The 17837-nt window shown below is 43.9% G+C and overlaps 1 protein-coding gene across 8 annotated transcripts; it reads left to right on the top strand.

The window, feature by feature from the left end:
- Nucleotides 1-52: 52 nt before the first annotated feature.
- FASTKD3 (FAST kinase domains 3) lies at nt 53-16580 on the top strand. 8 transcript variants are annotated; one of them, XM_082380327.1, is made up of 7 exons: nt 53-152; nt 1056-2526; nt 3194-3279; nt 5310-5484; nt 6568-6637; nt 15716-15920; nt 16456-16580. In XM_082380327.1, the coding sequence occupies exons 2-6, from the start codon at nt 1089-1091 to the stop codon at nt 15915-15917; spliced, it is 1971 nt and encodes a 656-aa protein (XP_082236453.1). In that variant the 5' UTR covers nt 53-152; nt 1056-1088; the 3' UTR covers nt 15918-15920; nt 16456-16580. The 8 variants fall into 8 exon arrangements, 4 of the variants coding, with proteins under 4 accessions (XP_082236453.1, XP_082236452.1, XP_082236454.1 ...); XM_082380326.1 differs by lacking the exons at nt 15716-15920; nt 16456-16580 and adding exons at nt 6975-7089; nt 8217-8543; XR_014241358.1 differs by lacking the exons at nt 15716-15920; nt 16456-16580 and adding an exon at nt 6975-7054 and having other exon boundaries at nt 6454-6637.
- The last annotated feature ends 1257 nt before the right edge of the window (nt 16581-17837 follow it).

Genomic DNA, 17837 nt, shown 5'->3' with positions numbered 1-17837 from the left:
AGCGGGGCCAATCACGGCGCGCCGGGCGTGGGGCGGCTCCCCTCCAGGCGCAGGCGCCGAAGCGCTGGGTCCCGGCGCGGCGCGCGCGTACGGAGGCCCACGAGGCTGGGGTACCTTCAGGGTTTGCTGGGTCACCTGGCGCGCCGAGTCCGGTAGGTGTCCACGCCGGGTTTGGACTCGGTTGTTCCGGTCCGGCGTGCGTGGCCCGCGGCTTCGCTAAGGCGCCCGCGCTCCCTGGCTCGCCCCGCTCTTCGGGCGCCGCTCCCGCCCTTCCAGGGCGCCGGTTTGGGGGTGCGCCCGGCCCGTGGGGTCCTTTCCCTCCAGGGAGGACGCGGTCCCCGGGGCCCCCCATCCTCCCCGTCCCGCGCACTCGTGTTCCCAGGTTCCACAGCTGGGGTGTTCAGGTGTGGGCGCGCCGCCCACCTTACTCCGTCGTTGACCAGCGTTTTCCTTTTTTTATTCTACGAGCATTTCTTTTTTCCCATCTGCCAAGCTAGACCTTCTTGTTCCTCGGTCCTGGAACAAGATCCTAACTCTGAGGGGAAACCAGCATCTCAAGGCCCTTTAAGCGCTTTTTCACTCTTGCTTTAACCCATCCGAATTAATGGCCACTTTACCCGTTGCCTTTTTTGGGGAAGTTGAACCAAACGCAATTCCTTCCATCAACCAACACATAGGAGGCGTACTTAGGATCCAGACTACCTGAGTTGAAGCCTAGCTCTGCCCCTTAATAGCTGTGTAAACTGGATCACGTGACGTCTTTGTACTTCAGTTTCCTCGTTTCTAAAATGACATCGAAGTAGTTAATTCGTTGTGTTGTTGGGAGAATTAAGTACAGCATTGCCTGGCAAATGAGAGCGATTATTACGAGATCCAGCCGCTGTTCTAAGCTCTAGGGTGCAGAGACGCTGCTCTTCTGGTACTTGTGTTTGAATGGGAAATGTTTAGTGGGAATCATTCCTTTTGGGGTACTCATCCTTAGTTCCATAAGCATTGATGTTGAATAAACTGTGTTCTAATATATTTGATCGTGTTTTTTTATTCTTTTAACGTAGTTATAAATCAAGAGGAGTTGAGAGTCTGGTGGCATGGCTTTAATTACCTTGCGGAGGAACCTTTGTCATTTATCTGATTTTCGGATACATGGAGCTCTGGCTGGTCTGAAAACTCAGCGTGTAAATTGTGTTCACAAGACAGTCAAGGAGCATCTGTGTCCATGGTTCTGGTCACTGCAACTTGAGCCTGTTAGGGTCAGGTTCCATCATGCCCATTCTAAAAAGTTCCATTCAGAAAACGGAAATGACCTTCATCCAGTTGGTGAGCCAGTGTCCTCTCAAGTACACGCTTGGGACAGGTCTGAACACAGTGTTACAAATGCGGATGAACAGATATTTTACAGGAGACTAAACAGCTTCACTTCATCGGAAGAAGTCTTACATTTTATAAGCACGCTGCAGACTTTGCCTGATACTATGGCAGCAGGAGCCTTACATCGGATTTGTGAAATGGAAAAAAAAGGCGATGATCAAAGGTTGCCAAAAGAAATACTGGAGAATAGCGCCTTTCAAGCTTTGTGTAATCAGTTTGCACAGGACCCCTCAAATCGGTCAAACACGGGTTTGGTGACTGCTTTGCAAGCCCTGACCCTGTTGTATGTGGATCCCCAAAGTCGCTTGCTGCGGAACCTCCTGTCAGAGTGCCAGCATCGTCTCGAAAGGGGTAGCCTGGACATTCACAGTCTTTGTATCCTGGGGGAAAGTCTGATTAAACTGCAAGGTCCAGGTTGTTCGACACTAGACCTGATTATATATCAACTGCAAGGTGGAAATTTGGAAGAATTTACCCCCGAGGATATTGTGACCCTTTACAGAATACTTCAGGCATGTCCTGAAAAAGTTGACCAACACCAGATGTTTTTAAATAAGATGAATAACTGTTCTCTGTCAGTAGTTTCCAACCTGAGTCCTAAGTTGCTGAGCCAAATGCTCACTGCCCTGGTGGTCCTTGATCAAACTCAGGCACTTCCGCTGGTTATAAAATTGGGTAAATATGTTGTGAGGCACATCCCTCATTTCACTAGTGAAGAGCTCAGAGAAGTCTTAGAGGCATTCATCTACTTTGGGCACAATGACAGATTTTTTACAAAAGCCCTGGAGCAACATGTCGCTTCACTCTGTCTCACTCTGGATCCCGAGGTTGTCAGCAAAGTCATGGAGTATTGCAGTAGAAAGCTGATTTTTTCAAAACCCATCCTCGATGCAGTGGCAGAAACTTTTGTTTGTCAGTCAGAAAAATTTTCACCTAATCAAACTGCTGAGTTAATTGAACCATTTGGAAAACTCAATTATTTGCCACCAAATGCCTCTGCTTTATTTAGGAAGCTAGAAAACATACTGTTAACTCGTTTCAATTATTTTCCACCCAAAACACTATTGAAACTTCTCCATTCATGTTCACTTATTGAATGCCATCCGGTCAACTTTATGGCCAGAATATTCAGCCCGTATTTTCTTCAGCAGCTGCAAGGTGAGTTTGTTATTACTTCTGAGAGTAGAAAACTTAGCATTTGAACTTGCGATGTTTTCAAGGCACATATGTACCTTTTTTATTGAGCAGTGCTTTGCCTTTATTTTTTCTTCCATAACGATCTAATGAAGAAATCTGAAGCTGCAGATGCTAATGTAGACACAGAATTAATGCTAGAACATTGCATGGAGAGAGAAAACAGTTTCGGGTAAACAGACTCTGCTGCCCCAGCTGAGAAACTGAGTCTTCCTGCAGGGATCTGGTGACACCTGTGGCAGTGTCACAATTACATGTTAGCATCTTTGATGAGAACAACTGTATCACTCCTTCTTTTTGAGAAGATGTTCATCTTAATTCAAAGCCACCCAAATATGCCAGAATCTAGATCTCCGTAGGTAAAGGAAATTCCCACAAATTCTACTAACATACATTTGTCACGTTTAATTGTATTCTCTAGTTAGGAGCATGCGTTCTTGGAAGCCAAAATGAGATTTCATTGAGATGGGAGGCAAGAAGGTATAATTAATTCTAACAAGTTCTTTTCCTAGTGTCATTTAAAAGTACCTTACTGGCGTGAATTCATTAGTGTGCATTCTGGATATTCTTTTCTCTTATTACACACACCAAAGTTCAAACCTATCTGTGACTGGGATGCTTTGTATTTCAGGTGAAGAGCCCTATTTGGACAGACTGAGCTTAGCACAACTGACCCAACTTTTCTTAACCGCGATTCTAGAATGCCCGTTCTATAAGGTAAAAGCATGAGCTGCCTTGCTTTATTTCCCTACAGGGATGGTATTCTTTTGCCTCCTTCTTCCTCTCCAACACCTCCCCCGCTCCCGAATCTTTTAAGTTCCTTCTCTTTTGAGCTTTCTCAGTAACCTCACTAGAAAGCAGAATTTTCATTCACTTGGAGTAGTTGCCCCCAGATAGCCTTTTCTCTAATAAATTGACCCTATTCCTGTGTTCCTGTCCTTGAAAGAGCCACTTTCTACAGTGTAAGATTCTTAGAAGGTTTTATCAAGTGTGGCGGGCTTATGAGTCTTAGTGCTCCTAGACTTACTCTAGGGATTTTAAAGGGTTTTAGCATTCCCCATGGCTGTTGGATAAAGAAGTGTGAATTTATGCACTGAACAAATCCTGAACCATTCCTGAGTATGTTCTTAAACCAAGCAGAAGTTTCACTCTTACATGATAGAATTCAGTTTACATGGAGTTCAAGCTTTGTATAAAGCTTTCTAAGGATTCATTCTCCTAACTTAATCAGGCACGTTGTTTAGGATCAGAAATGGTACCTCCGGACTTGCTCATTCCTGCCTGTTCTCCGTACTTGACTGAACCATGTTTATGAGTAGCTCATAAACACCATCTAGTTTCTCTCTTTTCATGGAATGGGACTATTCAAACTACAATTTGCTTTTATTCCCAGTGTATCATGGACATTCCTCAGGGGTAATAGATAAAAATCAAATATATACTTTTAAAGAATGGTCTGATATTTCATGGTATTTATTGTACTGTCCCACCATTGATGGATTTTCAGGCTTTTTCCAACGTTTGTCTTGATCAGCCATGCTGTCATAAACATACTTACATATCCTTTCATACTGGAGCCTTTTTGTTGTTTTAATCTAAAGACTAGATTCCTGAATGTGGGATTACTTGATTAATTTTCAATAGAGACTGACAGACAGATTTTTTTTTCCCGTATAGTTGTAGATGTCATATTTCACCAGCAGTGAATGAAGGTGACCACGTCTCCCCATTTCTGTTGCAGTGTGTTCTTAGTCCCTTTAATTTTGTCATTCGACTCAGTGAAATGTCATGTCACATGCTTCAGTCGCACTTTAACGAGCGTTAATGAAGTTGAGCATATTTTCAAATGTTTACTGGTCATTTACATTTGCTATGAATTACCTTGTTACACCTTAATTCCTATTTCTATAGGGTTGTTTGTCTTTCTCTTTTGTGTTTGTTTTTTGTCCTAGAACACATTGTAAAACATATTAACTGTTATGTACGTTGTACGTATTTCTTCCTGGTTTGTGGTTTTAAATTTTTTTCGTTTTAATTTAATATTGTTTATGATGCCTTTTTGCTATACAGAAATTTTTAAGTTTTCTGTAGTCAAATTCATTTTTTTATGGCTGCTGGGTTTCCTATATTGTTTAGGAATATTTTATGACTCCTAAGGTAATATAAATATTTTACTAAATTTAAAAAATATTATTTTCCATATTATATTTAGATCTTTAATCTACTTGAAATAGATTATAGTCTGTAATGTGTGGCAGAACTCTAACTTAGTTCTTTTCCAGATGGATAACCAATTGCTAGCACCATTATTACATAGCTGTCCTTTTCTTTCTAAATTGAAATGTCAGCTTTATCACAATTCCCACTATTAAAAACTTCAGCTGGGTTTCCTCAAGGCCCTTAAAGCAATTCTGAGAGTTCCAAAGATGTTTCTTGAGCTTGCTTGCTTGCTTGCTTTCTTTCTTTCTTTCTTTCTTTCTTTCTTTCTTTCTTTCTTTCTTTCTTTATTTCAGTGACCATTGGCTACATTTAAAACACATTTAAAAGATATTTTGGACTATTGGGCTTGAACTATAACAAGAATATTTGGCATTGTCATTTTGAGAAAGGTATTTGTCCTAAGTCCTGGAGAAGCATCTTGCCTATAAAGTAATATTGGATCAGACTTTTATACTCAGGCAACCTTCATTTTATTCTCTGATTTTGTATCTTATTTTTCTTTCTCGTGTTTGCACATACATTTTTAGGGTCCAAAACTTCTTCCTAAATATCAAGTGAAATCATTTCTTACTCCGTGCTCTTCCCTGGAGACCCCTATGGATTTTCAGCTTTATAAATCTGTGATGATTGGACTGATTGACCTTTTAGGAGCAAGATTGTATTTTGCTTCAAAAGTGTTAACACCCTATTGTTACACGATAGGTAAGTAGTAGGGAGTTTTGTTGTTGTTAACTAAACCTCAGCGTGCTGTCCTCTGATGGAACACGTGGGGCTTAGTAGCCACCAAAGGTCTGGAAACAAAATGAAGTTGGCCCTTCCCTGAAGGCAAATTGGAACAGGGGTGGGTGGTAGGGCTGAAGAGTCAGGACTCCACGTTAGCCACATAGTAGCCGAATGCCTTTGGGCATCCTTGCGGGGCATGCATTTGCTTGTCCTCATCTGCAGGATGAGAGTAAGAGGAGTAGTGACCTCAAAGACTTGTGTAAGGACAAAATGAGGTGACTCAGACTAATACCTGGGAGACAGTAAGTGCTCAGTAATTGTTAGCTGCTCTCATCCTCTTGGCCAGTGCTGTCCAATGTAATAGCCACACATACCAGTAGCTACTTAAATTTAAATTAATTCCAATTTTGAAAATTCCCATTTCAAGTCCGCAGTCGCACTAGCCGCACTCAAAGTACTCAGTAGCAGGTGTAAGCGTTTGCATCACCGCGGACGGCGCTGACCACAAAGTCCTTCTCCTTTCAGATCGATGAGTAAAGGAGAGCGAGCTCAGGGAGGACAGTGCTTCTAGGCTTCAGGTGGTCCCATCTCGCTCCCCTCCTTTATGGGCTCCTTTGGCAAGGAGGGAAGGGGGAGGCTGCCGGCGCCCGGGGCCCGCGTGTTGGGCTGCCGGCTGCTTCACCTTCCCTGGGCACTGGAGCCCCAGGGATGCAAGGTGCCAGTTGCACAGGTGTCTGACTTTACTCAAAGGATTTTCTTCACTATTCCCACCAGTTGTTATGAGGAGAGTAAAAGTGTGTGTGATTCACATCGTGCCCCAGATACCTTGAGGGCCCCCTCTTGTTTTAGTGCAGTGGAGGCCCTCTTAGTTTAAAGCTGACTTGGTTGGGCAAAGCTCTGATTAAATTAGAATTCTCACCATTGTCTGGTGTGGTCATTACTTTGCAGCCTTTTGCCCAGTTGATAAACGCAGTGTGGACGAGATCCAAACAACAAGGAGAAAAGGAAGCTAGTGTTTGTGAGGGTATCACACGAAGGATTTTCCCTTTCTTCTCTTACCAGATGTTGAAATTAAATTAGATGAAGACGGATTTGTATTACCATTTACAGTTGATGAAGATATACATAAAAGGTAAAGAAAACTGTTGTGGTTTATATGTTATAAGACTCATTGAGGGTAATACACAGGGATTGTTTTCTTAAGAAAGCGAAAAAAGTAGACATGGTTCTGAAAATTAAAACACTATGGCATACCAGTTTTGGAAATTCCGTGTAATATCTTGTGAACCTTAATTTAATTAAGTTGAGTGCTTTTTCAACAGATTAATGGATAACAGTCATGATTCATTTGAAAATAATATTGGCACGAAGGAATAGCCAAATCCCAAATAAACTCTGGCAGCTAAAACCATATAAATACTTTGGATTGTTTTAAAAATTAAGTTTCCCTCTCCTCTTTGGTTTTTTAGGGTAGCACTGTGCATTGATGGTCCAAAAAGATTTTGTTTGAATAGCAAACACTTACTGGGAAAGGAAGCTACTAAACAAAGACATCTGTACTTACTTGGTTATCAAGTTGTCCAGGTACGGTTTTGCCTTTTTTTTTTTTTTTTTTTTTCCTAAAAGCCATTTCTAGTTCAGATTTGCTTTTTCCAGGGTACTAAGTAGTATGCCAGCCAAGTGGACCAAGACTCTTAAGTCTGGTTTAAATGCCAGCTTTGTTCATTAGGCTTAAGTCTCTTGATTTGTAATTTGAAATCACAATTTTCAAATTTTCTCTTTTCCAAAAGTGAGACATCCCTAAATTCTGTATAAGCTGTGCTTTACTTTGCTTTTAGAATTACTAAATTATTTGAATATCTGTTTTGTGTTAATTTCCCTTTGATTTAATGACTAGAATGGACAAGATGACCCATTAAAAGCGGGATCTTCATCAGTTTTTAGTGTTTAAGACTCTTACTTGTATTTACATCGTAGATCGCTTGGCAAGGTCTTAGGTGATGGGTCGCGATGCATGTCCATGGAGGTTTCCATTCTCTAAGCTGTCTACCAATCTGGTCTCTGCTTTCCTGTCTGGTTACTTTGTTCCTTTCCGTCTTGTACACACCCAGATTAATTTTCCTAAAGTGAATCGTGCCAGTGTGTGCCTAGAAACCTTCATTGTTTCTTTATTGCTTATGGGATAAAGACTACGTCTACATCTCAGCATTCTAGACCCTTCGAGGTCTGTCCGCAGCCAGGCCCTGTGCTCCCAGCTCAGTGGTCTCTTCTGTCTGGCCTTTCTCCCTTGCCCATGCGAGTCAGGTGGTCCCCACCTCTCTGAGTGTCTAAATTCGGGCTGTTCATCAACTCCCAGCTCAGGTTGACCTTTCACCCTAATCTAAAGTGTCAACTCCCTCTCAGCACTAGAGCACCAGTTTGTTTTGCACGTTCTGCTTCGTATTACTGCCTCCTTTTTGTATGTTTTAAGTCAGCACCTAACTTGTAAGTTCCTTGAGGGCAGGGATCACGTCTGATTCTTATTTAGACACTCCACCTACTGCTGAGCCTCTGCTACCCGGCAGCGCCGTTACAGGCACCGCTGGTACCTCTGCCTGCTGGGGGCCTACACGCTGCTGTGGGGGGGGTGTGATAGGCAGACAGGGCAACCAAACCCGAGGTAATTTCAGGTTATGAAGCATGAGGGTGGATTTATTTTCCTCTCTTTACAGATCCCCTATTACGAGATTGAGATGCTGACATCAAGACTTGAATTAGTGGAATATTTACAAAGAAAACTATTTTCTCAAAACTCTGGTGGTCACTGGTAACAAGAATGAATACTGACTTCAGAACTCAAATAGTGAAAGAACTTGCAGATTAGCCGTTTATTTATGGACTGTGGTGATCTGAAAGGGGTCTGTAGTTTCCTTATACCGTGTATACACTTATCAGTAGCAAATTTAAAATTAATTTTAACCTTCATTTAATACTGGTATCAGATACTTTTATACATCAAACAGAATCGATCAAGTACAATAAAGGAATGTGATGAGTAAGTGTCATAATTTTAAGTCTTGTGTTTTGGGACAGTTATCTGCTAACTGAAAATATATTCTTGAGAGACCTTTGTTTCCTCTTCTAACAAATGTAAGGAAAAATTTTACCTCCCGGTTTTTTCTTTTGTATTTTGTTAGAGGAAGTAATATATGGTAAGGAAAAGGAGCAATGAAAAATAGACTAGTACTTTGGATGTAAACATATATAACTGTAGACTTATGCAGAAATAACCCTTTAGTTAATAATATTTTGTATTGGTATAGGAGCTTTATTTATATATATATATACACACACACACACACACACACACACATATATATTATAATTTTTTAAATAAAGGAATAAAGATGTAAAAAATGCAACTTAAGTAGGGTTTTGGGGGGTGTGTTTGGAGGGAGAAACTTCTAAATTTTAAACTTAGCATGGATTAAAATTCTTTAGTTCATTGCAGATGCTTCATTGTCCCATTACGGTCAAGTTACAGTTTCGGGGTAAAAGGGTTCTGCACCCAACTACAGTGTACGCATTGGCCAAGGGGGCGGGGTGTGGGTGTCCCACACAGCACTCAGCAGTGCCCCAACACCAGCTGGGGGCCCGCAATTCAACTCCATTCGGACACCGTCTACCTGGCTCAGTCCCACGAGACTGCCCGCTTCCCACCACCCCCCTTTCAGATGCCAGTCACAAGTCCAGGTTGTCACATGACCTGTGCTTCTGACCAACCGGCTATAGATTGGAGGGTCCAATGACCCCCTCCTTGGGCTCCGTTAATTTGTTAGAGCAGCTCATGGAACTCAGAGAAACGTTTTACTTACCAGATTACTAGTTTATTACAAAAGGATATAACTCAGGAAAGGCAGATGAAAGACATTCTTAGGGGCAGGTATGGGGAAGGGTGTGGGGTTTCCTTGCCCTCTCCAGGCAGCACTTTCCCCTAAGCTCCACCTGTTCACCAACCTGGAAGCTCTGAATCTGGTCCTTCTGGGTTTTTATTGAGACTTGATGACATAGACTTAAATAGCCACACAAAGAGGTAAGAGCAGTCTGTCATAAATGCTATGAAAAAAACAGTATAGCCTAAAACCTTCCTCCTCCGCCTTTTCCATTTATCTAAATCCTTCTCCATCGGGACCTTTGTTCCTGGTTGCTCTAATTGGAATGAGATGCTCCTTCTGCACTTTTAGTTACATCCTCTCCCGAGCCTTTGTCTCATTTGGCTCTCCCTTACCCTCTTCATTCATTCGTCCCATTAAACATTTATTAAAGAGCTGTGATCGTGCTGGGCACCCACTGACTGTTAGAGCTGCAGAGGGAAGCAGAAAAGAGCTCCTGCCCGGAGGGGCTGTGGGTGATTATAGTGATGAGCCAGCTGGCAGTCCTGATGCCTGAGCAGGACCCTGGAAGGCAGAAGACGGCAGGCCTGCCTGGGTGCGGGACGAGGCTTCTTGGAGTGATCTGTGAGCTGAATTCAAAGGAAGGGAGGCAGGTCTCTGGTGGGAGCGCATTTCAGGCATCGCCATGGCCAGAGCACCCAGCACAAAGCAGACGGTCGCCATGGAGAGTGAGGCCAGAACTGACGCTGGCACTGTTTGTTTTAAAGCAAAGTTTAATCCTGAAAATGTGCATGGATATGCTATGAAAATGGTTTAGGCTACTAAACAGATACAAGACTGCTGATTTCACCAATTGGAGTAAATTTGGCAAGCTCCGTAAGATTATAAAGCCATGTGTCCTTATAAACTGAATCCTCAGGCCACTAATATTTTAATGTCTACTTATGTAAGTAAATATGATGTGAATTTCCTTGTTGAAATTACATATACAGTATGATAACTCCTGGTACCGTATATTAATAATGTTTTTAAATAAGACTCTTGATGTTGTTTTTTAAAAATAAAAGCAAAGCAAGGAAAAAAAAAGTAAAGCAAAGAAAGAAAAATAGGTGAAAAAAGTTTAACTTGCGAGCATAACCCCTGAAGCAACAGTGATCATCTTCAGACCAGCCGCGAGAGGGCAGCAAAGGTTAGGACATTTATTGGGCTTCAGCAGTGGAACCGGGATAATCCCTGGTCCCAGGAGGAGAGAGTGTATCCTGCGCGCCTGTTGGCAGGGGGAAGGGCGGGAGGCGGCAGGCTGGAGCTGTGGAATGGTGCGGTGACAGTTCTGCCTGAACAAAACAGGCAATTTTCCGTACCTTGACCTGAAGAAGGAATGCTGTTTGGCTGAACCAAGCCTAGACAGGGAGGGTAGATGGTATCTTTGGATGAAGAGATGCTGGTTGGTTCTTTGACCAGGATTCTACCTGCCGACTCCGTACACCTGGGTGCATTTGGAGACTTGGTAAATATTCATTAGGTAGAAGAAAGAATAGGAAGGAGCAGAACTGAGCATATTTGATAGAATTCTGGGGGGTAAAAAGTCAGTTCCCTCTAAAAAAGCTGGACCCTTCCCTGAATTTGTGCACAAATTCAGGGAGGGGGTCTTGGCTCCACGGTGGTGAATAAGCCTCCAAAAGCTGAGATTTCCCCAAACTGGAAACATCCAGACCCACCTGGAGTCTAAATACACAGTGTAGGATTGTTACCAAACTCCGGTCCGCCCACCCACGTGCAGCAAAGCCAATCTCCTGACACCGGGTTGTGGTGAAGGGAAGTGCAGCGTCTATGGCAGGCACCAGGCAAAGTGTCCAGGCAGCTGGTGCTCAGAAAGCCTGAACCATCCCCCCCCGCCCCCGCCCCCGCCACGCCCCCGCCACGCCCCCGCCATGGGCTTCAGCAAAGCATTTTTAAAGGCCAAGTGAGGGAGGGGGCGTCCCAGGGTGTGTGATCAGCTAGTGCACAATTTTCTGATTGGTTGATGGTGAGGTAACAGGGTGGTGTCACAGGGGTTAACATTGTCAGTCCTTAGGCGCCAGTAGGTCTGGGGGCTAAGTGCTCATGGTCATCAGGTAGTTAATTTCTTCCATTTAGTGGTGGTTTTAGCATCCGTAAAACAACTCAGGAAATGTGCATCAGATACCATTATCTATTATCTGGGTACTTCAAAGAGGAACTACAGCAGAGGACATGGGGGAGGGGTGTGTCCCTGAAAGGCCCCTTAGGGTCCTGCTCGGTTTCAGGATCATGAAATAAGTCGTGCCTTGTCAGCTGTATGGCCAGTACCTGGAAAACAGTACGTGCTCAGCGAGCCATGAGGACTCTTGTTGTCATTGGTACAAGAGTTACGTTGCAGTCAAACTTCATGGTTACAGCTCCTGGACAGGGAGCCCATCAGGCATGCTCTGTAAGGAGGAGCACCGTTGCCTCCATGGGTAAGACTCCTGGGGCAGCAGCTTGAACCGGCGGCCACTCCTTTTGCTAATTAGCATCACAGGCACCCTGCTGAGAAACCTCATTCTGTAAAACCTTTGCTGTAATAAGAATGGAACACGCCTCTATTGCCTGCAGGATCTGAGCCTCGTGGGTCATTCTGGTGCAGAGAAGCAGCCTTGATTTCCAAGAGGATGCAGAGCTTCAGATAGAGGGTTTGGGACACAAACCCCCTTACCTTTTTCTTATCTTTGAGCATCCCGGGTCGTCTTCTCAGGCCAGGCCTCACGTTAGTTCTCTTATACACAAGCTTGCTCTCTGCATCTCCAACCCAGCTTTGTTCAGTTTGACCCAAATCCTCTACTCACCCTGTCATCCCTCTGCCTGGTTCCTCTGGTGTGCCGGCTCCCTTGCCTCTGTAGTCAATAAGCCTTACCTTTTGCTGGTGTTCTTTGGCTGTTGGCTCCATCATAAGAAATTTTGCCTTAATATACTTGAAATCCCATCTCAGAAAAAAACTAAAAATCTCTGTCCCCATCTCCTCCCACAGTCTCTGGTATATAGGGCACACTATTTGTGTCTTGAACTGATATTCTGGGTTCTAATGTTTGCAATAAACAATGTCTCAATAATGCTGTCAATTTTATTATGGAAAACACTGAACACACATAAGTGTAGAAAGAATAGTATAATGAATTCACATGAGTCCCTTTATTCAGCATGACAAAATACCCAAATTTTCCGATTCTGTTTCATCTATTTATTCCCATATTCTTTTTTCTCTTTTCCTTTTTTATTGGAATGTTTCTTTAAAAATCCAAGCTATCATATACTTTTATCCTAAATACTTCAATATGAATCTATAACCAATAAACTTTTTTCTTTTTTCTTTAACTATTCTGCCATTATTACAATGAACAAAACTAATAATTATTACCTGTGATCATTTAATAACCTGGTCTATATTCCAGGTTTTCTATACTGTCTCAGGAATATTTTTTTAATTTTTTTTATTGAAGTATAGTTGATTTACAATGTTGTGTTAATTTCTGCAGAACAGCCAAGTGACTCAGTTATACATATATATACATTCTTTTTTATATTCTTTTCCATTATGGTTTATCCCAGGATATTGAATATAGTTCCCTATGCTATACAGTAGAACCTTGTTGTTTATCCATTCTGTATGTAATAGTTTGCATCTACTAACCCCAGACTCCCCCTTGGCAACCACAAGTCTGTTCTCTATGTCTGTGAGTCTGTTCTTGTGTTGTAGATAGGTTCATTTGTGCAATATTTTAGGTTCCACATATGTGGTATCATATGGTATTTGTCTTTCTCTCAGAAATATTTTGTAACTGTTGATTTGTTTGAAGCAGGATCTGAACAAAGGCCACATACTACTTTTAGATGTTATACCCCTAAGTCTTAAGTCTCATGTCTGTAACTGCCCCCCTCCCTCACCTGGTTTCCATGTTATTAAGTTATTGGAGAAGTTAGATCAATTGCCTTGTAAAATATCCCACAGTATTGATTTGACATTTTCTAACTGGTTCCTTTGCCGTATTCCCTGTTAAACTAAAAGTTACATCCAGAGGCTTGCTTAGATTCAGCTTAATTTTCTCAGCAGGGGTGCTTCAGAGGAGGCGCTGTGTATTTGTTTTACATCATACCGTAATGTCGCCTTACCCTCTTAGTGATACTCATTAGGATGGATAGTGGGTTCCTGGATCAGCACCAGCCTGATCCATCCACCATACAGTCCCCAACAACCTGCCACCTAATGGCTTCAGCATCTGTTGATGACTGTTGCCTAGATTCATTATTCCAACAGGTGTTTAAAACAAAAAGATTTCCTAACGCTATCATTCCTTTACTTTTATCAGCTTGTATTCATCTATAAAGAAGAAATTTCTCCCATCAACTATTCTTGAACTCTAAAATAAGGTTTATACACACACTTATGGTTACCAGGGGGAAAAGGCGGGGGAGGGATCAACTGGGAGATTGGGATTGACACACGCACACTACTGTATATAAAATAGATAACTAATAAGGACCTACTGTATAGCACAGGGAGCTCTACTCAATACTCTGTAATGACCTACGTGGGAAAAGAATCTAAAAAAGAGTGGATATGTGTATATGTATAACTGATTCACTTTGCTGTACAGCAGAAACTAACACAACATCTTAACTATACTCCAATAAAAATAAAATAAGGTTTATACAGAAAAAAAAAAAGAGATAAATGTGTCTTTCCTTGTATCAAGGTTTAGAATACAGAGGTGGTTATCTGGTCAGTATTTTGTTTGTTTGTTTGTTTTAGGATATTTATGAATTCATGACATTTTACATATTTGATGTGCTTCAGGCCATTACAGTCATCTTTTGGATGCATAACTAGTCCTGTTTTAGACCGGTGGGATACCCTTCAGGATGGCCTCTTTGTCCTTTTGACCTTGACACATTCGATTTTGAAAATTTCTTGGCAGAAGAGGATGTCCCAGGCTCACTCACCACCTCCTGTCTCAGCCCTGGGGTCCACCCTCTGTAAGGAGCCCTGGGTCTGCCAGGTGGTCCTGCTCATAGCTAGAGCCGTCGGTATCAGGGGTTTTTCGTTTGGGGCGTCTCTAAAATCACACTCATTTTGATTTCAAAATCAACAAGGTGAACAAGCCAAAATTAAATTTGCACTTATATGTCTTGATTCATAAGTTTGATGCTTAAAGTGGCTCCGAGGGATTCCATCAAGTGAGTGACCCAGCCTACAGGAAAAACCTGATGACAAACACGCTTTCTAAGTCTACCAGCAGTACTCACGCCTCTTTCCCAGGGAGGCGGTGTCGAGTGAGGTGAAGGCGTGTTACCCCATTACGGACCGCTGCCCGTGCCCCGGAGCCTGCGGAGATGCTTTGGAGGACGGACAGTGGCTTCCCTGTCGCAGGAGCCAGGGTCATGCAGTTACTCTCACTGTCAAACAGCACTGATGGGGGCTCCGGAAAAGGTGCAGCAGGAGCACCCTTTCATACCCCTTGAGTTCATAATGACCTTTAGATTTGCTGGGTACACAGACGGGCACTTCTCCTAGCGGGTGACGGGTATGATGTGTGTTTGTCCATCCACCCCTCTTGCTCTGAATCATCATAAAAGCAGAGGAGTACTTAATCCAAGGGATTTTAAGCTGTTTTAAAGCCTGTGAAAGTCCAATTATGTTGGGCCACTTAAATGAGTTTACAGTGACATTTACAAATAACATGATTGTAAAAGCTTTCAAACTTAAAATGGAGATATCAACCTTGTTTTAAAATTTCTGCATTTTCAACAGAAGATTTTATAGAAAGATGATGGCATTTTCATGTATTCACAGGTGATTTTTCCCCCCTCTCTCCGCCTCAGTTGACAAAGGTTTACAAGGTGGAGAGGAGGCCATCTGGACACTTTGTTCCTTGGCTGCATCAGTGCGCTGGCTGAGAATCTCTGGCTAAAGCTTTGTGCTTTGTCCAGGCTGTGGCCCCATCTCTGAATGGTCTGAGGGCTCCAAAGGAGAAAACCATTCCCTCAGACCAGCCCCCCCTTTCCAGATATTCCATACACCTTTCAGGAGGGGCACCCACTGCCTTGTCACCTGCATCAAGTCACTTATCCTACCTGCATCTCAGTTTTCCCATCAGCATAAAGAACCAGAGGGTTCTTCTGAACTTAACAAGTCTGTGGGTTCATGAGGACTCATGATAAATATAACACACACACTGCCCAAGATGTGCTGAAAGCTCCGCTAATGTGACATGTGACATGCTAATGTCGCACCACATTAGCTTTCTCCTTCCTGGCCTCAAATTAACAGAAATTCTTCCCACCAGGTCTCCCCCTGCTTACATTCTGCCCAGATGTCAAGAGAGACGGGACAAGTCCCAGCTGCAGTTTGGATTAGGCGCCTCCAATGCTCCCATGAACTGCCTGAGTTTCTGCAGTGGGGGCTGCCCTCCAGCGTGTCATCCAGCGGGGGGGCTGCAGGCAGCCGAGGCCCCGCTGGACCTGCAGAGCAGGCTGCATGAACAGTGAACGGTCAGTACGCCCATGTCACCCTAAGCCAGACCAGGGCAACGTCATCACCCAGCGTCAGCTGAGGGCGCCGGTGTATGTCCATGAGGCTGGCATGGGATTGGGGGGGTAGACATCCCAGACTACTGAGGCTGGCATTTGAAACAAAGCTGATCTGTGCACCCTTCGATAGCTCAGCTGGTAGAGCGGAGGACTGTAGACCTGACACGTGAAACAAAGCTGATCTGATCTCCTGCAGAGTTAACTCGTACTCAGCGTGCCTTCTTGTACTATTAACCCACTTATTTTAAGAGCAGGGTTTTCATTCTTTTATCCTTCCTTTCCCTCATGCAGAACTTTGCAAGTACAAGTCACAGATACAAGGGACTTAAACGCATTCGACTCTTTGACCTTGTATTCCACTCATGTCCCCAGAATACATAATAGGATCATAGAGGAAAAATGTTTTTTTAAAAAGGAACTAAAATCTCTTGATAATTGAAACTGGCAAAGTTGGTCTTACCTATTGTTTCCTCCACCCCTGCTTCCCGCCCTGCAGCCGCTCAGCCTCACATCTGAATACACCCCCGGCGTGGTGGCCATTCCATGGGGCTGCACCCACCTCCTGACAGCAGCATGCCACCTCCAGTTGATGCCCCGTACCTGTCCCTGTCAGCCCCAGCGCTTCTCTGGCACCGGGGAGACCCTCAGGGAGCCTGGGCAGGGGTCCCACCAAGTCAGGAGTGAACAATCCAGAAGGAAGTCTCACCCCAGGAGGACTGGGAACAAGAAATAAAAAGCGCCTTCATGTTGAACTGCAGGTGGTTCTGAAAGGCTGCTCCAGGCTCCTCAGAAAGTCTTGGGCAACGTCGAGCTCCAGCTGCCCTCAGGAGTGACCTTGAGAATTCAACCTTATACAGACTTTCCTGCTGCTCTCACTCCTCTGGTCCCTCCCTCCTGCTCCTTGGAATTACCTCCCAAATAAAGCAAGAGCATCCAAGCCCTTGTCCCAGACTCACCTTTATGGTTTTTTTTTTAATTAATTAACTTATTTATTTATTTTTGACTGTGTTGGGTCTTCGTTTCTGTGCGAGGGCTCTCTCTAGTTGTGGCAAGCGGGGGCCACTCTTCATCGCGGTGCGCGGGCCTCTCACTATCGCGGCCTCTCCTGTTGCGGAGCACAGGCTCCAGACGCGCAGGCTCAGTAGTTGTGGCTCACGGGCCCAGTTGCTCCGCGGCATGTGGGATCTTCCTAGACCAGGGCCCGAACCCGTGTCCCCTGCATTGGCAGGCAGATTCTCAACCACTGCGCCACCAGGGAAGCCCCCAGACTCACCTTTAGAAGGTACCCAAGCCATTATGGCAACTGTATTTCTTACTGAGCCACCAAGTATCTGTTGAGTACCTACTGTGTGCCAGACTTGAGCCATCAGAGAGAGTGTATGTGTGCAACCATGTCCTGTACAGCTGTCAGTCTGGTGCAGAACAAATTGAAATTGAAATCGAAGCTAACAGAAGCACGCCCACATAGCTGTGGAAAAGGATTTTTCAATGAAACGATTTCGGTCTCAGTTTTAGCTGAGGTCTCAAGATAATTGGTGTTAACTGCTCCCATTTTGCAAAGTGTGAGATCAGATCACCTGTGCAACGCTTGTGACGACTCCTGACCATTAGCTGAGCTCCTATGTCTGGTCTTTAAAAGAGACTGGAGAGGTTGAAAGAGGTAGTAGACTATAAGAGTTTTTTTTTTTTTTTTCCTTTGCTGGCGCTTTTATGAGGACCCCTGCCCGGGGGAGGATGGGACCATGGTTGCCAGAAAGTTTTACGTTACACACGCGGCCCTCTCTGTCTTCTTACTGGGCAGCACTGTCCCAGACCCTCTTCAAGTTGCTTGCGTTTTCACACCTGTCACCTGCCTTCATCACCGGACTGTCAGATCCC

The sequence above is a fragment of the Balaenoptera borealis genome (assembly GCF_965194805.1).
Source record: "Balaenoptera borealis genome assembly, chromosome: 2".
NCBI classification, from domain to species: domain Eukaryota; kingdom Metazoa; phylum Chordata; class Mammalia; order Artiodactyla; family Balaenopteridae; genus Balaenoptera; species Balaenoptera borealis.
Note: the sequence above shows the minus strand (reverse complement) of the source record. Positions and strands in the feature narration are given on the sequence as shown.